The following is a 20,585-nucleotide window of genomic DNA, read 5'->3' as shown; positions in this document are numbered from 1 at the left end:
ACTACCACTGTTAAGTGATACGTGGAAGAATTACATATTGCAGTACTTTCTTCTTAAAAATTTGCCTAGAGACAATACAGAAACACTTATTATTTATCAACTTTTTAACTTGCTATATTTTAATCAGATCTGGAGGACCGAAGTTTATTTATTCCAGTCTTGTATTACAGAGAAAACTGTATTTTTCAGTGCTATAATCAGTGGCTTTTAAGGCATCAACTTTTCCAAAATGGTTTCCTAAGAAAACAAGGTTGATGGGATCTCTGTAACTGATTCCCATCTCTCCAGCTGACTTTTGAATCCATTGCCAATTTTGGTTTTACAGAGGAAATGGAGTCTCACAACTGGTTGTTGAAACTGGATGCCAGGCAGGGCATCTCACTGTGGAGCTGGTTCAAAAAGAAATTTGATTTTATATATCAGTAAGGTTCCTTTGGAGATTATCTTTTGAAAGAGCAAAGACACTTAACACAATCCTACTGATGTACTAGGTAATGTATCATTATAATTTGGATGCATAAGTCTTTCACACATGATCAGAATGCATTTCAAACTGGATAATGCTCTGAAACAAGAATGTGAAGCTTCAGTTCCTCCTGTGGCTGTAATCTTTCATTTGCAATGAATCTCCACATCCTATGTCAGTATCCTGGAGGACACAGAAGTTTCTTCTTTTTAAAGGTGAGAGAATCCTGCTCCCGAGCCAGAATAGAGGAAATGTTCTTTACAGCCTGAGATAGAACAACCTGCTTAACTGAGAATAGACTTGAATGCAGCTTTACGTGGAGGCAAGGAGCAGAAGTGCCATATGTATCACCACACATACAAATGAGGTTATGTGTCCTAAAGGTGTCAGATACTGTTTTACTTGTAGAGACTGGCTAAGAAGTAAACCAAAGAGTAAAATTTAACATAGGCTGGCATCAGTTCACAAGTGGGAAAGCTATCATCACTACAGAAGTAAAAAGAGGTTCAAAGTCTTGCAGTGATATAAAACCTAGTTGTTGATTCTCATTAAGATGGAGAAGGTTAAATAGAACTTGGGCATTGCTTTAAATTAAATAACAGCTTTATCACAGGTCTTCCTAGGAGATAATTATCAAATCAAGGAAAGGAGAGTCCTTAAGACATGAAACAGGAGGCCATTATTACCATCATATTAAGAACCGAACAGGTATGGGAAGGCCATAGATCTTGTTTCCTCTCAGGCACCACTGAATAGGTATTGAGATTGCTGAGGCATGAAGTTACTTCTTCTAAAAATACTCACCAACATTCTACTGTCAATTTAGGCAGACTATTGTAAAAGGTCTGTCTGGAAAGGGACAGGGTTGCAGAATTATGCCATGGCAACAAAGCAATTGAAATCCTAGAGTCATAACCTGCAAAGTCTGTCCTAAGGCATTTGATGTTATTTGACATAAAGGTAGTCTGAAGGAGTGCAAGTCTGGCTCTGAACAGGCAGACTGCCAATGAAGACTAGTACAAAACTCCCATTTGTTTTCAGGGAAGATCATTTGCACCAATAGTTTGGACAGTCACTGGCCCATGGTTGTAGCAGTGATGGGAGTATCCTGTACAGACTGCTTGCAATTATTTTTTTGTGCTGGCCAGTGGAATATGAGATTACTCTGCTGCATATTATCTTCTATGAGAGAACGCATTAAAAAAATGACAAACAACTGGAACACAGCCAAAGAATACTTGAAGGAGTATCAGATTTCCCCCCCTTGAGAGCTGTATATAGAGGAACTGAAGGAAAGGTCCTTGACTCATCTGTCAGTATACAAGAACTCTGCAGCCACTTCAGAAAGGCACGTGTTAAATGTCATATACTGTATCCTCCTCAGCCTTGAAGAAGGGCTATGAGTCTATCCGGGATTCAGAAAATGCCAAAAGAAAATCCTTTCCGTGAATGAGAGAGAAAAGAGGCACAAAAGGAATTATGCCACCCCTAAAGTAGCTGAGTTCTTATCAGGGGTCAGAAAATAAAATACAGGCCTTGTAATTCAGACCAGTAAAAGATAACACAGTTTATCTCAAGTGTTCACCAAGGATAGATGTCGTGGGAGGAGAAACATTCATGGGAAGCAGTTTGTTGCACCACGGTAGTTAAAAAGAAGCAAACTGGCACCAGTTGATGCTGTCTGGTAAGAGTGAAAGGACTGCATTTACTTGACAGGACCTGCAGTACCTTGCTGAGAACAGAAGAGAGTTCTCAATAGGGCAGAATGAAATGCTACATGTGGACTATTTCTTCAAATCCTTTTTCACCTTCATCCATACTACCCTGACAGAAAAGAGAGCCTACTTGATCCAAAGGTGAGGTGAGGCTGAGGAGAAAAAGCAAACACAAGCCATAGAGCAAGAATTAATAACAGGAATCTGAAGATCTGTCAGCCTACCCATTTGGAAATCTGGGCTTTTAACATACACTCAAGTTATAGAAACCACAATATATCCTCCATTCCTGTGGGAGAGGATGGTTTAATGAGACTGCCTACAAAAAAATTCACAGCAGTGCAGTTTTTAAAAAATAAGACAAACTCAAAGTACAGTGAATATGTGTTAACAGTTATATTGCCAAAGATGGTGGTGGTTTAGTTTAAAACATTACAAGAAGGCAATAATTCACTTGTTGACCCATTAAAAAAATAAGAGCTTCTTCAACATGTTCCTTGCTTTGACAGACATATTACAAGACATTATTGTAAATCAATAAAGATTAGGTAGTCTTTTTCTTAGTTAGTAGCTTGTTTTGCTCAGCAATACAGAACGAGGTCTTTGTTTTGGTAGCAAAAATATATTACTGGAATTATAGACAAGGAGTCAGCAAATTTGAGTTTACTGGAATTCTTATCTAATTATTAAATTACATACTACCCTCCAATCACAAAGTCTCAAAGTCTAATCTGAAAGGAGCTTTTCAAATTATCTGTTGCCTAAAAGGAATCAAGCTGGAAGTGGGCAAATTCCATGTTTTACAACTTCCAAAACCTTCACAATATTATTCCCTCAGTATTAACTTTAGCTTCTATTATCATGTTACCTTTTTTCTATGTAAAAAATTTAATATCTGTATTTTATACTATTTTTAAATCTAATATTATTTCAGCCTATAGACACAAGCTGATTGCTATACAATCCGTGGTATTAACATACTAGTTCTATTTGGCAATTACAATAAGGATGTGGGAAATGAACAACTATGTCAGGAACATTTGATAGTGAAGTTTAAAGCCAGTGAAGATTTACTGCAGAAATTCAAATCTTCCTAAATACAGTTCTCACAGTACTAAAAGCTGCACTTAATGTTGGAAACCAGCTTACAGTGCTCAGTTTCCCACTTAAACCACGTAATTCTCTCTTGGCATGATGAAAACCCTCTGGTTTGCTTTAATCCAGAAATGATGAAATGTTTTTGAAAACAGACCAGATTATTATTTTATAACTCAAAAAAGACAAAAGTGTTTCTAAAGGACAGCTATTAGCCTGGTTAATTATTCTAACAGTAATATTTTATGTCTTTATGTGTGAAATGTATGAGCTCTATGAAGCAATGAAGAAAGCAATATATTCATAATGTCATGTAATCCACTGTAATTTAGTACTGCTAAGTAGCATTTTGTGAAGTTTTTATATGTACGTGTGTTGATACATGTATGGAGAAAATACTAAATACTCACAAACATCACAGTTTCACATATTATTAAAACAGTGTTGCCTTTGAGTTTCATATTTGAATGTGGTATTTCAGGTACCTAATTCCAGCACCAGCAGAATAGAGCAATTAGCTTCTATGAAAAACAGTATCATTCTTTTAATTAATACAAAAATGGTGATTTTTTTCATTAAAGTTGTATTATACAATAAAGCCCATCTCACTTAACACCAATTACGAGCTTTCTTAACTACACGTAGGCAGTGACTGAACTTTTTTTCTAAGTACACCTGCACTGTTTCAGTATTTCCATATCTAAGTGTCTTATCTATGTCTTTGACTGACAACTTTGGCACCACTCTGTAACATAAAGCAGCTATTTTTAAAGTACATATATAAATGTATAAGCGTATAAGGATACTGTAAACAATCCACTGGTAAAAGAAAATGGCATTGGACTACCCATAACACAAATTACAAAGAGAAAACAGATTTCATACTCTTACATGAAACAAAGCAATACTGGAAAAAATGCACTTGAATATTGAAATGAGGTTACTACAGTCTTAGAAACAAACAAACATATTATTCAGATGTGACTTCCAATGTTATATAAGTGGAGAAGTAAAGATAGAAAATGAAGGCAAAGTCTTAAATATCACTAGATGTGCTTCAGCTTTGCTAGGAAGAGTTCAAAACTTCCTCCACCATAGACAATCCTTGTCCCCCTCTTTTTTTGGTATATTTTTCCTCCTTCCATGTTTAGACTTTCAATTCTTTCATTCACATATATCCTAACGTGAAAGTAGAGCTGCCTTATCAAAAGAGGTAAAGATGTTATTCTGTATACAAAAATGTTGCTATTGCTGTGAAAAGAGTCAATAAAGGGATGAAAAACTTATTTTTTAATACTTCTTAAAAAGTGGTTAGAAATTGATTACTAAAGTTCTTTGTGTTTGTACTTGTAAAAGATTAAATAAGATGCTGTATATGGATTCACCCTGATGTTCCCAGGGATTCAACAGCTCTCACATGCATTAAGGTTGTGTGGTTCAAACATCAGCTACAAACCAAACTGATTTAGGTTCCTGCTGTTCATAAAATTATCCTAAGTATCATGACACTGATTCGCTATACAAGTTCAGTCTGTCATGTCACGCATTTCTTAGGCAGTTTGTGAGTTTTGCAAAAGGCAGAACTTGGCATATGGCTTCAGAACAGGACCACAAGAGTTACTATTTTAAAGTATATTTTTATTATTGAAGCATATGGTATGTTGGCAGTCTCATTTACTGTTTCTAGTTCCCTGCATCTATCCCAGTAGGGTTTGGGAACATGGGAATAAAGCAGGCTGAACAAAGAATAAAAAAATATGTCAGCCTCCACTTCCAAGGACACATGGTGCCCTGCTCAAAAAGAACATCTGGTCTTCAGACATTTTGGAGAAAAAATATGCAGAGAGACAGAAAATGGCCACAAAATAATTTCCCTGTTGTTTAGCCCAAGAACACTTCACTTAAAAATATCTTTAATAGGCATTCAATAACTATATTTAAAACTCTATTTTCAAAGTTCTGCAATACATTAATGCCTTCAGGACATCTTTTTTTTTTTCAGGAAGAAAAACTGTAAGGGAAAGAAAGAATCTGAGGAATCAATCTAGAACATGTATTTATAATGTGTGCACAGATTAACAGCCACTCACGGAGATTAATTTTTTCAAACAGGAGACACAACAGGCAGATAATCAGTTCACATGCTGGAACTGCTGTTTGGTAACATAGTGAATACTAGAGTCCCAGTTCTAAGTCTTAATAAAAATGGGAAAAATAGTATTCCCAGTATCATTATCTGGTAATAAAAATCTGCAGTTAGCAGGCTGCAATTAAAAGGTAAGATAAAATAAAAAGGAAGATGGCTTGTAGAGCAAAGACTCTGCAGGCTGACTGGTGTGAGCCTGGCACTATCAAGGTTTATGACATCTACCTACTACCTCATCTAAAGGTACATGGAATATTCATTCTACTTGCCTATAAAGTCTCTTCATTGTGATACTATAAGCATATTAAATTAGGTAACTTGGAAGAAAATGGTTTAGATTTTAGGGCTCTTATAAAAAATTCTGTGTGGAAATGACTCAGTAACATTTCTCTTTTAAAATTCCATTTCTGAAATGGTTCCATGAAAATAATCCTGACCACAAATACACTATTTGCTGTCCTAAATTCATTTATTTACTGACCTGCATTGGTTTAGAAACTTTGACATCTATGCATACAAACATTTGTTAAAATAAAAAAAAAAACAAAAAAAGGAAACAAAACTCAGCTTTTTTCCCCTTCTCCATTTGCTGAGATTGCATCTTATGACTAGAACAGCATCTTTGACCTCTGCCTTATCTCCTTCATAAATACACCATCATGCCAAAGCCTTATATGAACACTGGAGCATACCATTGCATTTATGGAATTTCTGGAAAGGAGTGTTCTACTCCATAAAACTAACACCCTTCTTTCCATTCTTCACTTGTTGCTATATTAACTATTAGGCTAATGTCTTCTTCCTAACTGTTTGTGTACCATTCAATGACTTGTAAAGTAGCGGGAAATGAAAATGCACTAAATTTATCAAAGTCAAAGCTTTTGGTCTAAGACTTTAGGAGGCCTTTGAGGGAATCAATGAGAAGTTTATGCCTCTCCCCTCCACATACTCACAAATACTGAACAAACTACAAATTCGTTAGGATGTAATAATACCTCCTCCACTATCCAGAGGGCTCAAATAAAAAGGACAGTATTATTATTTGAGGGAAATTTGAGAAGTATCCTAACACATGTAGAAAGCTAAAGTGTAGTGTAAAATAATTCTGAACACTGAAAAGCCAAGACATAAACATCCAAACAAGCAAAGGGCTTACGAAGAAGAGCTTTATTTTTCAGGCCAAGATCTACTGTGAACTAACCATTAACTCATTCACTATCAGACACTGGAAGGATTCCAAGTTGTGCCTTGTAATATTCCATAACAATGACCCACTGAAGGAAGGTCATTGTAAAACAATTATGCAAAGACATATCTATAAACAATACCTAATTTCAGAACATTACCAGCACACTGCAATAGCTACAAACATAACACGTGCCAAATGCAGAATCAAGTGGTAAATGTTAATGCATTAAGTGAGGTGGATATGCTTGGTGCCCCAGCAGGAATAAAAAAAGTAACATAACATTCAAGAGGACATTATATTACAAAAGTTGTTTTTAAGGATACTTCAGGTGAGTTCTCTATGGATGGCTGCATCCTACTGCCTTGCTACCACAGCAACAGCAGAAACAATACTTTGCTATTTTATGTAGCTGAAAATAAAATAATTGTGTCAGAATTAAGTGAGACTTGTACCTGGAAAGGTGAAGGCACCTGACTAGTGGAAAAACCAAATGATGGAGGAAAAAGCCATCAGTATTCTGTTTTTCACTTGATTTGGAATTACAAATAACATTTTTTTAATACAACATTTCTTTAAATATCAATTTGATTGATATTTAAATACTATAATACTATTAAAAACTCTTATCAATTTATTAATTGTTTTTTAACAATGAGCCAGTATGTCTTTCCTCCAGATTTCAAAAACAGAATATCTACCCGTCATGTGATGACTCAGGCCCAATGTCTTCGCTACTGTATCAAATATAGCTGGAACCAACATTGTTTTCACACCTAAAAGGGATACAGAATGATACAAGTTCTCAGCCTTTGTTTCTATGCAATACTTTTACTTTCAGAGTTTACTTGATACAGTGCCTTATAAATTATAAAATTGCATTTAGCAATTTCTTTGATATATTTACTATTTGCAAGCCACTCTGCATAGTCTACCAAAAAGAATGAAACAACTAAAATGTATTTCTTTAAATATCAGTCTTTCACTTGATAGGCTAACATACATGCAAACTAGATGTTGTTCATACCCTACTCCTTCCAGAAATAGGAGGCTGCAACTCCTTCTAGATGCTAATAAGTACTCCTATGGGGTAGGACCCAATCTGTTACCTTTCAATTCCCAATTTCAGTTTACATATGAAAATCATACATTCTAATATGAAGAAAAAGCAAAAATATTCCTCAGGACAGCGCTATGAACGGGGAGTAAGTGATCCAACATTTCCATACCGCTCTGTGCCTTTTTCACAACATGTGCTTTACACACTCACCTACAAGCTATTCAACTGAAAAAAGAGCCAGCTAGTTGACAAGTTATTGTCAAAATACTGTCTCATGGAGATGACTGTACATTAGTCTCAAATATGTTCCCATACTATCTTTAAAAATCAGACAAGAGTTTGGTTTTCAACCAACTGATGCATATTCAGCAAGGGGAAGGTCAACAGAGCACACACTTGGAAGGGAACTAGGAAGCTGGAAAAGTGAATTGATAGATGACCTCTAGAATCACTTTTCATCCTAACTGTATTTAAAACAGGCTTAAAATGATTAAGGAGACTCTAAAAATCTCCTAAAAATGTTTAATGTGATATTCATGGTCATTACTTAGGCATATTTGCTTTCTAAGTTTTCCAATTCAGAAGTGCTCCTACAACATATTAAACTGAGAGCTGAGCAGTTTGTAGGTAATTCCTTAATTTTTTCACTTGTGGATCTAGAAAAGGTTCTTGCATTGCACTGGCTTTCTAGCCTTCCTTCTTTCACGCTTCCTTCCTTCCTTCATTTCAAAGGATATTTCATGCAACAAGTGGTAGTGTTTTATTTTGAATTTTTATAACCTAAATTTTGGAGGGTAAAAAGTTCCTACTGGAACTGCTAGAACTACTCCCAGCACCCCATTTTACAAGTTTTCATCTAGGCTTTGAAACTGTGTGCCCTGAGTCAGTACAAAGGTGTTCTCATCTACCTGAGCACATAACAGTATCAAAATGTGTAACATTTCAGGATGAATTCTTTTCAGTGACACAAAAATTGGAACAACTCAAACAAACACATGACAAGTGGTATCCAAACAGACTTACTCTCAGCTACTTCATATATAAAAAATGAACCTCCCTCTCTGAAAGAAAACAGATGGATGAGAAGTTTTTTCCCAAAAGGAAGTAATCTGCTTATTTGCTTAGGGGCACATACAATTACATTTCATGGTCTGTACCAGCCAACCATGAAAAATGCCCTTGAATGATCATTGTGAAAGCTGTATATAATGGGATGAAAGTTAAAAATTTTCTAAAACTTTAGAGAACATATAGATATGACTAAATAGCTGAAATTAGTCAGACAATTGGGGTAAACACAGCAAATAAAACTCTTTTAGGAAGGTAAATCCCAAATAATTGGTTGGATTAACATGCAGAGTCTTGTGTCTCTCAGTTTGATGATCTCTACACTACAATTTCTTTGTCTAAGAACAAACAATGCAGAACTTCATGACTCAGTTACCTCTTTATGATCTGAGCACCAAGTCCTCATAATTGCTACTCATTATTACGGGATGCACAGCACTTCTGACAAGACCAATACAATCTGGACCTAATTCCTAAATGTTCTTGCTTCAGAGTTTTGCCACAAATTGTCAAAATGCCCATCACTGCCCAAAGATTCATTTCTCTATTGTTCAAAGACATCGAGTTTTTTACCCAACCTCAGGAACTGGAAGACCACTAAGTGCTCTCTAATACTTTTTACATGTAATTTCCTCAACATCTACAGGTATACAATTGTACTCCAGTCTCGATAAAAGTCAGCCATGAGATCTTAGATTCCATGGTTATGGCTTGCTCTTCCTAGCTCAATATTTTTAGCTACTATACTAGGCTAAAACCTAAATAAAATCTCTACATCTAGATCTCTACTTCAAGGTCTCTTTATAACTGTGTGACAGGAACTCATATCCCACTCCATCCTTCTAATACCTGAAACATCCAAAAATCCTGAGCAACTAGAGTCCTGCCTGACTCTGGAAGAAAGAGTGACCACTGACCCTAAAACCTGAAAATCTAAGTCAGGTCCACTAAAAATCTTGGAAACTTAAGTATGGCCTCTTGACTCTCTGATTTAAGATGTAACAATGTATGTCATCATCACAGTGTTTCCAGCATTAGAACATTATTTGGCCTCTCTAATATGCATTATTGAATTTCTTATGGCACAGTGATCTATGAGCCCTACTCCTTAGCTCTGCAGATCAGCCCCACCTGCCTACCAGAGACATAAACCTCAATCTTCCCACTCAACCTTTCTGTTATCCTCCACATATCTCTGCTCTTCTTGGAAGTTGAATTCTCCAAGACACTTTGGAGGCCTGAGTGGATGCCAGGGAGGTGGCAAAACCAGAATTAGTTCTTTATCTCTTGGACTGGAGAGGGCACACCTGGGTCCTCACAATCTTTTTCCTCTTTCCCTAACTTTGTGCAAGACGTGAAAAAGAATATGTTCTGTACAAAGCTGGTATAGCCACTCAGAGGAGCTTTGCTTTCTCCACTATTTAAAAATTCTTTTAGTAAAGCTGAAGTACAGACCATCAAAAACTACAAGCATACAGGGAGATCTGGTATTTCCTAGCAGCTATCAGACTTGGCTACTCGTTCAAACAACATGAGAAACAGGAAAATAAAAGGAAACAAATATTTCTTCCAAGCAAAGTCAAAAATCATATGATGGCTAGAGTTTCTCATGAAAGCCACCTCCACTTAAAACCAAAAGTACATTTCTAATTAAAAAAAAAAAAAAAAGAAATACAGACTTCATAAGAAATTACAATACTCCAGATTTGTTACCTTCAGAGAAGATAAAACCACAATGACTTTGGATAAATTGATATCATGAACTGGTTTCATTAGAAACAAATATGCCACCACACACTGCTGCATCACATATAGTCTCTTTTACTACAATGAAAAGTGTAGACAAAATCTGGAAGTTACTTGATCATGCTGGTGTGAAAATCACTTACATGAATGAAAAAAGCACAAATTCTCCCACAGAAAACCTCCCAAACAATCCATAAAGAAACTGTCCAGAAGTGCCTGTTCATAAAAATAACCACCTGGAGCAGGAACAATTTCCTTGTAAGTAAAATTGGAGTAGACCCACAAAGAGCAGAAAAAGTTAAGCTCTGTGAGCTCACAAAGCTAGAATAGGGTAGATACCTTTCAGAAGTATTTTGAGGTGCCCTTGCCAACTGTGATTCTTCATGTCTAGAAATGCTACAATGCCATAACTGAAAATGGATAGCCAATTCTGTTGTGGCCTGTGTGCTCCAAACCCTTGACACAAACTAAGGGAATTTTTTTAAAACTTACACAGCTGAAGTGTCCCCACGGACAGTTTCAATCACCATACATTCATTCCATGCTCTTTTTTCACTTTCAAAGAGCCTGAAATCAAACTTCCAGACCGTTTGGGTTTGCATGTCAGCAGATAGTATTTAGAAAGCAGCTGTCAACCTGCTGTTGGTCTTCCTATTGTTTGCACTGGAATATTTTCTTACTATATTTTGCATAACATTTCAACCTGTTGGTATTCTTTTATAAAGTGTCTGACCACACTTGGAAATTCCTTAAAGTTCTGAATAGTCTCAGCTTGTCATAACTTCCTATGTTATGTGTATCATAAAAATAATTAAGAACTGCCCATACAGCATTTCATCAAAAATATCACAGCTTTAAACAGAGTTGCCCCACTTCTCACTCCTCTTCCCTACAATAAAGAAGACAAAAAAATAAAAAAACCCTGTAGTCTTAAAGCTGATTTTTAGAGGACATAAATGTCTGCCTTTGTACCATCTGTCTCAGCGTGTCAGACTGAAAGCTATCTTGTTTGCTTTTCTTGCACTGAGGCCATTTGAAAGTTTCCCTATTCACCGAAAGGAAGGGAGGGCAGGGAGAGGTAGAAATGATGGCTGCTTTGATTTAGTTGCCTATGAAGAATCTACATACTCACCTTTACAGGGAAACTCTACCTTGTTGCAAAATGCAGAGTCCATGACCGCTAAGAGTAAGAGCCATGCTAATTTTTTCAAAAAATGTTACATTGGACTGATGAGCATTAAGCAACTTTCTGACTTTACACACACACAGCTGTAATTGAAAGAAAATATGATTGTACTAGTTACTTAATAATTAATTACTAATTAATTCATTGCTAGGATTTGTCTGCCCTCCCAACTATTGATGTTTTTCCTGCTCTATTATGACACATATAAGTATTAGAGTTCTGAAGAACTACTTAGGTAATACAGATGTTCACCTGGCCTTTGACTTCATAACATACTCATCAGCAGAACATGCTGTAGTACTTTCGGCCAAGACAGTCAATCTTAGAAATTAATACATGGAAGATGTGAGGTTTCATTTCAGATGTTTCCAGATTCTATTTTCTTTCCAAAAGATCTAACTACAAAAAATTATTTGGCTGATGACAGGTCAACTAAGTGCCAGGTAGCAAAACTAATTATATTCTCTTCAATAAAATGTGCTTCAGTCAAAATTGCACTTTTAAGGAAGAAATTATTTCTTATTATTTCTCTCTACATCTAATTCTTTGTAGTAAAATGAGGCTAATAACTCTGGTATGTATGAAATGCTATGACAACCAAGATATGGAGATGAAGACCATGCAGATAGAATAAAACTTATTCTTTTAGTAACAGAAGAAACTGCGGACCCACTGCAGACTTCTGTTAAAACTAGGACATGACTCAGCTGTCTCCATTTAAGGCTATTTCATGCAGCAACAGTTGCAAGAGAACTTAAGCCAAATTACATACTTTAGTTAATTTTTTTTTTTTCACTTTAAGCTGTGTGACCTTCAGCCCAAAGATACTGTGCTTCATTTTGTTCATTTATTACAATCCATTGAAAATACAGAAAGTTTTAGAATGGCAGCTGTGAATAGATTTAATTATTTTAGAAAGTATGACTGAAAAACATTTCTCACAGTCACAGCTACAGAGGAATGGTCCACGTTTAGAGTAGTGCAAATATATTCTGGCATTCAGCAATAGATGTCTACAGTATTTAAATCAAAATGTTCCAAGACAGAAAAGGCGGTTTATCATTCATTCCACTGGTAGGAGAACAATGTTTATCATTCATCAAATGTAAAAAAATCTGATTATTAAAGAACAGCAGCCAGCTTTTTTAAGTAGGGTAGTATGCAGAATTTGAGTAAAACCTTTTGCTTGTTAAACCTCCATGCTCATGAAAAGTCCCTGGGATAGCAGTGAAGATCGTCCTATTCCCTCATTTTCCTATGCTACTTGTCCATAGTGACAGCAGCCTAGGAAGATTGCTGTTTCTAGATTTCTAGACCCAATTACTCAGCTAATGACAAAAGTGACTACTATTATGCTTAATAATTGCCTAACATTCTTCTACTTAAGCATAAGGGGTTAGGCTCCTGTAAAACATACACAGCTTGAAAAAATTTAAGTTAAAAAAAAAAAAAGCTTTATCAGCACTGGTTTCGACTCCACAGTTCATTTTTCTCTTTCCATTCTGAAAATTTCTTTCTCATGTAATCAAACTCGCCATCAAACTAGAAGCTACATCCTCAGTATCAAACACCATCTACACAACTACACACGCTATTTTAACATCTTGCTGACTAGCCAATGGCAATTAATTCAAGTTTCTTCCTGTAATTTTTGGCATGTAGCTTCAATTGATACAATAATGGATTGTCAACATGATTCATATTTCCACTATAGTCAACGTCTCTGCTCCACCTGAAATGCTCAACAACCACTACTTTAGAAAGGGTGAGGTCAGACATAAATTCAAGGACTCAAGAGCTTTTACACATCTTCAGCTCCTGCTTTGTTTAATAATAACAAAAAAAAACCCCTAGGGAATTCTTTGCCAAGACCGTGTCAATTCCTTATTCTGCTTTTTAGTTCCTAAAATACTAACCACAAGCTAAAGTTTTCCACAGCCTAAGCAGAGTTCAGTGAACAAAGGAAAACCAATCAGAGACACCAGATATTGATACCCAGTTACTTTAAACCCAGCAAACAGCCCTCAACATCCTAAAAGAAAGCATTAGAAATGGATTTCTACCTGGAAATGGCCACTCTAGACAGTAAACATTAGGTGTAATAACATTTGTGACAGTACACTACACTGGTATAACAGAGTGATTATACCTATTTGCATCAGACTGCTGCCTATATGACAGGGTACTGACTTTTCCATTCAGAAAAACTATGGAAAAATTTCAAAATTGAAATAAAAAAGCTTTCCTGGGAAAGAATATCTGGGGAGAGAGCAAAGCAGAAAACAGGCATTCAAAGGAGTATAAGGATTTTTCTGTTTCCATGTAGTGGGGAAGAAACAGTATTTATCAGACACTAGGGATTCAGAATTTGCAAAACACAGTCAATGTGCAACACTGGCTAACTAATTTTAAGGATTTTTTTAAAATTTAAGTTTAAATTTAAGTTTTAATTTAAAGTAAATGAATAATACTTCACAGAAGCTTCCAATGCATTGTGGGGGTTTATTTGTTTTTTAGTAAGAAAAATCTTAGCATTAGTGTTGTCTTTTTAAAGATTAGGCAAAAGTTTTACTTAAGGAAATTCAACAGCTCAAGAATTTATAGCTTTATCTTTGTCATATGTTTTAGTATCTATTTTTAAGATTTATACCTAAAATATTAATTAATTTTTAAGGTATTAAGTACAGGGAAGTTAATTCCTAATAAGTACTAATAAATACACTAGTAAGTACCATTCACAATTTCAATAAAATTTTTAATCAGAAACAAGTGTTCTATAAAAATAAAATGTAGGGAAAACAACTTGCAGTTGTCCAATAAAGAAACAGAATTTGTCTCCCTGGAAAATCTGGTCTAAGATTTTAAACTGAGAGGTACTCTCAAAAGGATGTCTCACAGATTACATACCTGACAGTGTAAATATAAGGAAATATCACAACAGTCCTGATATCTATTTTTAATCTAGAACAACCAACTGTCGTTATAGATTAAAAATTGTGTTAGGAGGATTAAACTACTAAAGTCACCTACACTAACTACTTGCTTTTTATATTTCTCTTGTACTGTAGAAATTTAAGATAGTACTTACCCCAAGCATGGTGTTCTAAAGCACACTCTACCCTCAGCCCAATAAATTAAGCTAAAACCAAAAGACTTCACTGAAATTTATGAGGTATCGCTAAATTATGTGAACAACTCTACCTTCAAGGGAAGGCTTAATTGAAAGGTTTGGTGACTGTATTTTTACATTAAAGCCACATGAAACTCACATGGTAGCAAGATTTGTACTTTGAATTTATGTGGTGTTTATCTGCCCGAGGTTACCAAAATCCACATCTAACATACCTTGGCAAAGAAGACTGTGAGGTGCGTTTCACTGCCAAGTATCCAAATAGGAAATTTTGGAGACTTCAAATAGGAGCCAACCTAAAAAGGCACAACAAAATCAGAAACACAAAGCAAACCCAGAAAAGTCACCTAGTTAGTGACCAAGGTAATGAAAATTCAGTTACTGGAATCACAACTGCTCTGACAACTAATATAATATGTTCAATAAAATGACATAACTGTGTAAAATACTTAGGTTCTAATTTTGATCACTGATTGCTGTTTGACTTGGAAAACAACATAGCTTAGGATAACTAACATAGCTGAGGATATATAAGACAGCAGTGAGACTGTGGTATCAATGATATCCCTCACTTCAACCTTGGAGACATGCTCCGAACACTGCACACTACTCCTGTGCTTAGCAATACTATAATCGGATGCTAAATGAGGTAGAAGTCCACTTGACTTATGAGCTGGTTTTGGATGAATCAATTCAGAATTGACATTTATTTAATAAATGAAGGGACAGCTAGTTACAGTCAATACACCAACGTTCTGCCAACTACATTAACCTCTTTAACCCTGAGCTAAGCTAAAGGAATTCAATATAGATTGAAAAGACAGCAAAGAACAACCAAAAAGGCTTTTGAAATAAAGAGTATTAACACTGTTTCAAAAGCAGCCTTTGCTTTCCCTATTGAACTGTCTTTATCTCAACCCATGAGTTTTCTACCTTTTACCCTTCTGATTCTCTCCCTGATCCCACTGGTGGGGCAGTGTGTGAGTGGGTGCATGGCGCTTGGCTGCTGGCTGGGGTTAAACCACAACAGTAAGGCACAAAATTTCTCAAGTAATAACCTGAAATCAAGAGATTCTGTGTCACAACAGGAAGAAACAATATGGACTAGGGTGTCCATCAGTTACTTTCAGATGTTCAGAGATAAACACATTCACAACAGCAAGCCACTTTGGGACCTCACAGTTTTATAACCATCTACATAACTTTCATTAAGAGTTATTTCAGTAAAAACATAAGCTGCTAACTAGCTATAATAAATGAGTACAATAAAGTTCTAATTTAAGTAGCATCAAACAACATTTACTCAATAAGACGCATTTAACAATTTTATTATATTTCTACTATTTTAATATATTGGTCTCAGTTTTAATTTGACCATAATTTGAAAGTTAAGATCTCAAATTGTACATAGTAAAGCTTTCAGTAAAACTGTTAAAAAAAGCCCACAACACCTTAATGAAATAAAATTTTTAAATTATGTAGAAAACAGCTTACCTTACAATATCTCAGAGATTCCATCAATGTCAAAAAGCCTACTGTTGCCTGTTTGTGTATGCCAAGAAGTTCTGTTCAAAACAAAACACAATATTTATTCAAGAAAAATCTGCAAATCCTATTTTAACCCATTTTTTCTTACTTTTAAAATTAGTCAAGTAATAACTTTAAGGCATGCACTTTTAGTAACAATGGCAAATCATTAAGGTACAACCAAAATTATAAAGGTTTAATAATTTCCCTCTATAAAGTAAGAGCCAAACTCATGGTTTTAAAAGCTTACTGTTGATAGCCTCTTTCTCTAGTAGGAGATGAAGTACTTTCAACTTACACCACAATTATTGTCAGAAAAACCTAAGAAAAACAGCTATCTTGGAGAGGAAAAAATCCCATATATATGCACATATGTATTTTTCTTCCTCCCTCCCTCTTTTTCTTAAGAGTTCCTTGGCCATATTTATCTAAACATTTCACATTCTGAGTAATAAAACACAATTTTGCAAAAAATAGTTTCATTAGTAGGAAAACTAATTTGATTTTCTGTACTGACTTCCACTTAATGCATCATAGAGCTCTCAAACACACACACAGCTGTCAGGAATAGCTCAAATATTTATGTACTACTGATTGAAAGAGCACTTACAGAGCCTTATTTGAGGTTCTCTAATAAAGAACGAGAAAGTACTTCAAAATTCAAGCTTTGAAACGAATTATAAGGATTTGGAAGAATGTCTGGGCTTACATATACATCATCTCAACAGTTCCAAGTACTGTCTGCTTGGAATAGCTCTGCTAGGTCCCTAAACACTGCCTGAACAAGAGCAACACATACCTGGAAACATACATCCTGATCAATTTAACAAGATCTGGATTTCCTTTTTTTCCAGTGAACACTGACTTTCGCATTTGAAAGTTCCCTCTAAAACACTAAGTTGCAACTATATTTTTTAACATTGATCATTCATGTATAACAGCATAGAACTATGAAGTCCTTATCCATGAGCTAAAGCCTCAGGACAATAGCAAGTGTAAGAAACCGTTCTAAATCTTAAAAAATTCTGGACTGGAAGAAATCAACTCTGCATTTCATTGTAACTCACAGCACTAGGCATGGTATGCCATGCTCCCTTCACCAACTCCAAGCTTATTGAATTTTGCAACAGTGCAGAACAATTATTATAGTAGTGGTTTAACTTTTCCCTCTATTGTTAAGTGAAAAAAAATTCATCCAACTCTGAAAATCAAAATCCAAAAAACTTACAAACTTGTTCACAACCTTTGTGGTCTGGAAGCACAACTCCTTTCTTAGAGTGTTGGCTATACATATTAAAAGGCTCTTGCAGTGCAAAATTCTTTGATCGGAAACTTTCATGGATTATCTTCAAATTTGCTTGGAATTAAAACATTCAGGGGTGCACAAAAATACTTTGCAGAACCCCATTATCTCACTGACTTATAGGTGTGTTGCTATAAATTGCCATACACTGAAGCAATTCATCCTTTGAGCCGAGAGCAAGAGGAGCTATAGCCCAACTAAAAAAAAAATAGTGAAGGATCCTTCAAAGTAGTGAATAGCTATCATACAGAAATAGTACATTTATATGTGCAGTGACAGGAAACAAGTGGCAAAAGTAAGCAATAGTATGTTTAAGAAATAATTTTACACATCACATATATTTCTTAAAAATATCACATGTATTTCTCTAAAACAAAAATCAATGTAAGGTTCAGTCTGCTAAACAAAGGCTTCAGGTTTAGGAGCCAATGCTTGGAACAGAAGACTAAAGCCACATATAAACAGTATTTAATATTCAGAAAATTACTAAAAAAAATTCTATGATTCTATTATCACATACTTTGTTCCCCGACAAATAACTACATGAGAACTCTGACTGATAAGGAGAGATATGGGATTCTGGGTACAACAGTAGCCACAGAGTGTGAATATCCTGAATAGCTAGTAGTTCAATCGACTGTGTGTCTGGAAGCTACTAGGCTAACTTCAGCTTGTGGTCATTGGTGTCTACTCATGCCTCCTTCAGAATTAGCCAACGGAGAAGACAGAGACAAAAGCAAAAATCACTTTTGATGACTTACGAGCAAAAAAAAAGGAAGACTAGCTGTCCTAAATCAAAGTTCATCCTGTGAATATCCTCACCCCACAAAGAGAAAAGACCTCTGGAAGAGATCTGATAACACCACAGATCATCTAAGAAAATCAGTAAGTATGCACCTTGCAAGAAAGTTAGTTTCTCTTTTCTGGAAAAGCATTTTACAAAGTACTCAAATTTTTAAACAGACAGAAAACCGGAGCCTTTAAAAAAAGTCAGGCCCAAACTACGGATGGTTTATCAGTCAACCTAAGGATGTGAGGATTCTGGTACGAACCGCACCAGCACATCGCCACCCAGTGGCGACACCAAACACCACAAACGCCCGGTACTGCTTGGGAAAAGCAGTTACAGCCTCATCTGAACTCACAGGAAATTGATACACTGCACATAAGAATGACAGTCCTGAAAAAAGCAGAAAAAATCTACTTCCCCATATCTTCCCACTGTGGATATTTGTGGCAGGAGAAGCGACTATAATAAGAAGAAAGGTTTAAAGGGGAATATGTAGATAGTCAAAGAAGAGGTATTTTTACCACTGGTGGCCAAGAACAATTCCAGCTAATAACTCCTACTGTATTTGGAAAATATGCAATAGTGTAAAAGTCAGAGGTCTAAGTACAGTCTGCAAACTACCTGGTAATTCCTCAAGTTTGCAATTCAGTATGTTCTTTGTCACTGCTAAAATTACTGACAGTACCTTTAAAGTGGTTTATAAACTATTTTAATGATTTACTATTAATTAAAAACTGCTTATCTAAACAGCTAAATAAGAGGTCAAGTGACTTCAGATAACTTGTGAATAAAACAGTCACCAAACATATTCAGTCCTTGTTATTTTGACATCTGCAACTCTTCCAGATGAGAAACTCACAGCACTGGTCTGAAAAAAGCTGAAGGTTACAAAGAGACATAAAATACAAAAGAAACGATGGAAGAAAAAAAGATGACAAAAAGGATTGTTAGATGCATCCAAAATTTAGTCTTGTCTAAGAAGTTGTGAACAGTACTGGCTGCTCCTTCTTTTTGACAGACTTGATAGATCTCTTGATCACTTGATAACAGATATGATTACAGACTTAAGACAGTGAATAAGCTGGCTTTGACTATAATTATTCCAAGGGCTTGAAGAAAATGGAGAGCTCCCAATAGTAAAGTCCAATTACTTGACTGGTCAAAAACTAACAGGTCACATAACACCAGATCCTCAAGAAGTACTAAAGATCATTTTCTGCTCCCCCCAAAAAGAGACAGATGTTTCTACGGGAATTCTGCTTCTGGATTTTTAGGGTAGAATTGACTGAGAATCTAAATGTGGAATATTACTGTGTGCAAAATGAGTTCAACATTCTCAGAAAAAGAAAGAATTCCAACTTGAAGAACTATGGAATAAGGCCTACCAGAAAGATAATCTGAAAGACAAACAAGGGAATGAACTCACAGGTTTCATAAACAATTTACTGAATTGCAGAAGAGAAAATTATCCGAATGTAAAGGAAAGCTGCAAGAACAATTCAGATTGATTGATCATAATCTAAAAATTCAGAATGATAAATAATAATCTAACTATCAAAAACAGGAAATTAAAAATACTTAAGAGAACACACAGGTAAAACCCAGAAGGCTAATGACAACAAATTTCAGTTAGAAATAGGGGGGATAAGTGACAACAATGTTTTATACATGCAGCAGGAATCAAGGTAGGAACTGAGTGAGAAAACACAAAATGAAATGAGATAAAGAAAACACAAATATTGAAAGCCATCTCTGCTTTAATTAACAAAAAGGTATATGATATACCTTTATATACTCAAGATGAGTAATGATAATGCCGTTAGCCATAAAAAAAAGAATAAAATTTGCTAAAAAACTGCAAATAAGACAGGTCTGTTCAAGTTTGCAGATCTTAATGAAATTCATTATATAATACTCAAATAGCTAAACAAAGTCAGTCTCTGAAGCACTAATGATTACCTTACATATCAAAGATACAGGAATTGTCAGAAAACTAGAAAAGGGAAAACTGGGTCCTTACCCTAGCAAAAACAACATAAAAAGCTAGAGGAGTAACCCACAAGAAAGGATGATTTTAAGCTCTAAACGGTTAGTAATCAATTTGCATTACTAGGAAGAACAAAAAAAACCCAACAAAACAAAACCAATCAAACAAAAAAAAGCTGCC

General features: G+C 35.4%; 1 protein-coding gene across 3 annotated transcripts in view; it reads right to left on the bottom strand.

Moving 5' to 3' along the window:
- Window positions 1-20,585, bottom strand: part of MINDY3 (MINDY lysine 48 deubiquitinase 3) — a 52,977-nt gene that overhangs the window by 13,578 nt on the left and 18,814 nt on the right. For all 3 annotated transcript variants that reach the window (XM_027695625.1, XM_027695624.1, XM_027695626.1), the window contains 2 exons: window positions 16,293-16,363; window positions 15,014-15,094 (listed from right to left, as the gene is read on the bottom strand). In XM_027695625.1, coding sequence (XP_027551426.1) covers window positions 15,014-15,094; window positions 16,293-16,363 — 152 coding nt within the window. The remainder of the gene's footprint in view (window positions 1-15,013; window positions 15,095-16,292; window positions 16,364-20,585) is intronic.

This window comes from Neopelma chrysocephalum, unplaced genomic scaffold (assembly GCF_003984885.1).
Source record: "Neopelma chrysocephalum unplaced genomic scaffold, ASM398488v2 Primary Assembly neopelma1_102, whole genome shotgun sequence".
Lineage (NCBI taxonomy): Eukaryota > Metazoa > Chordata > Aves > Passeriformes > Pipridae > Neopelma > Neopelma chrysocephalum.
The sequence above is the reverse complement of the archived record's forward strand: the minus strand, read 5'-3'. Positions and strand labels throughout refer to the sequence as shown.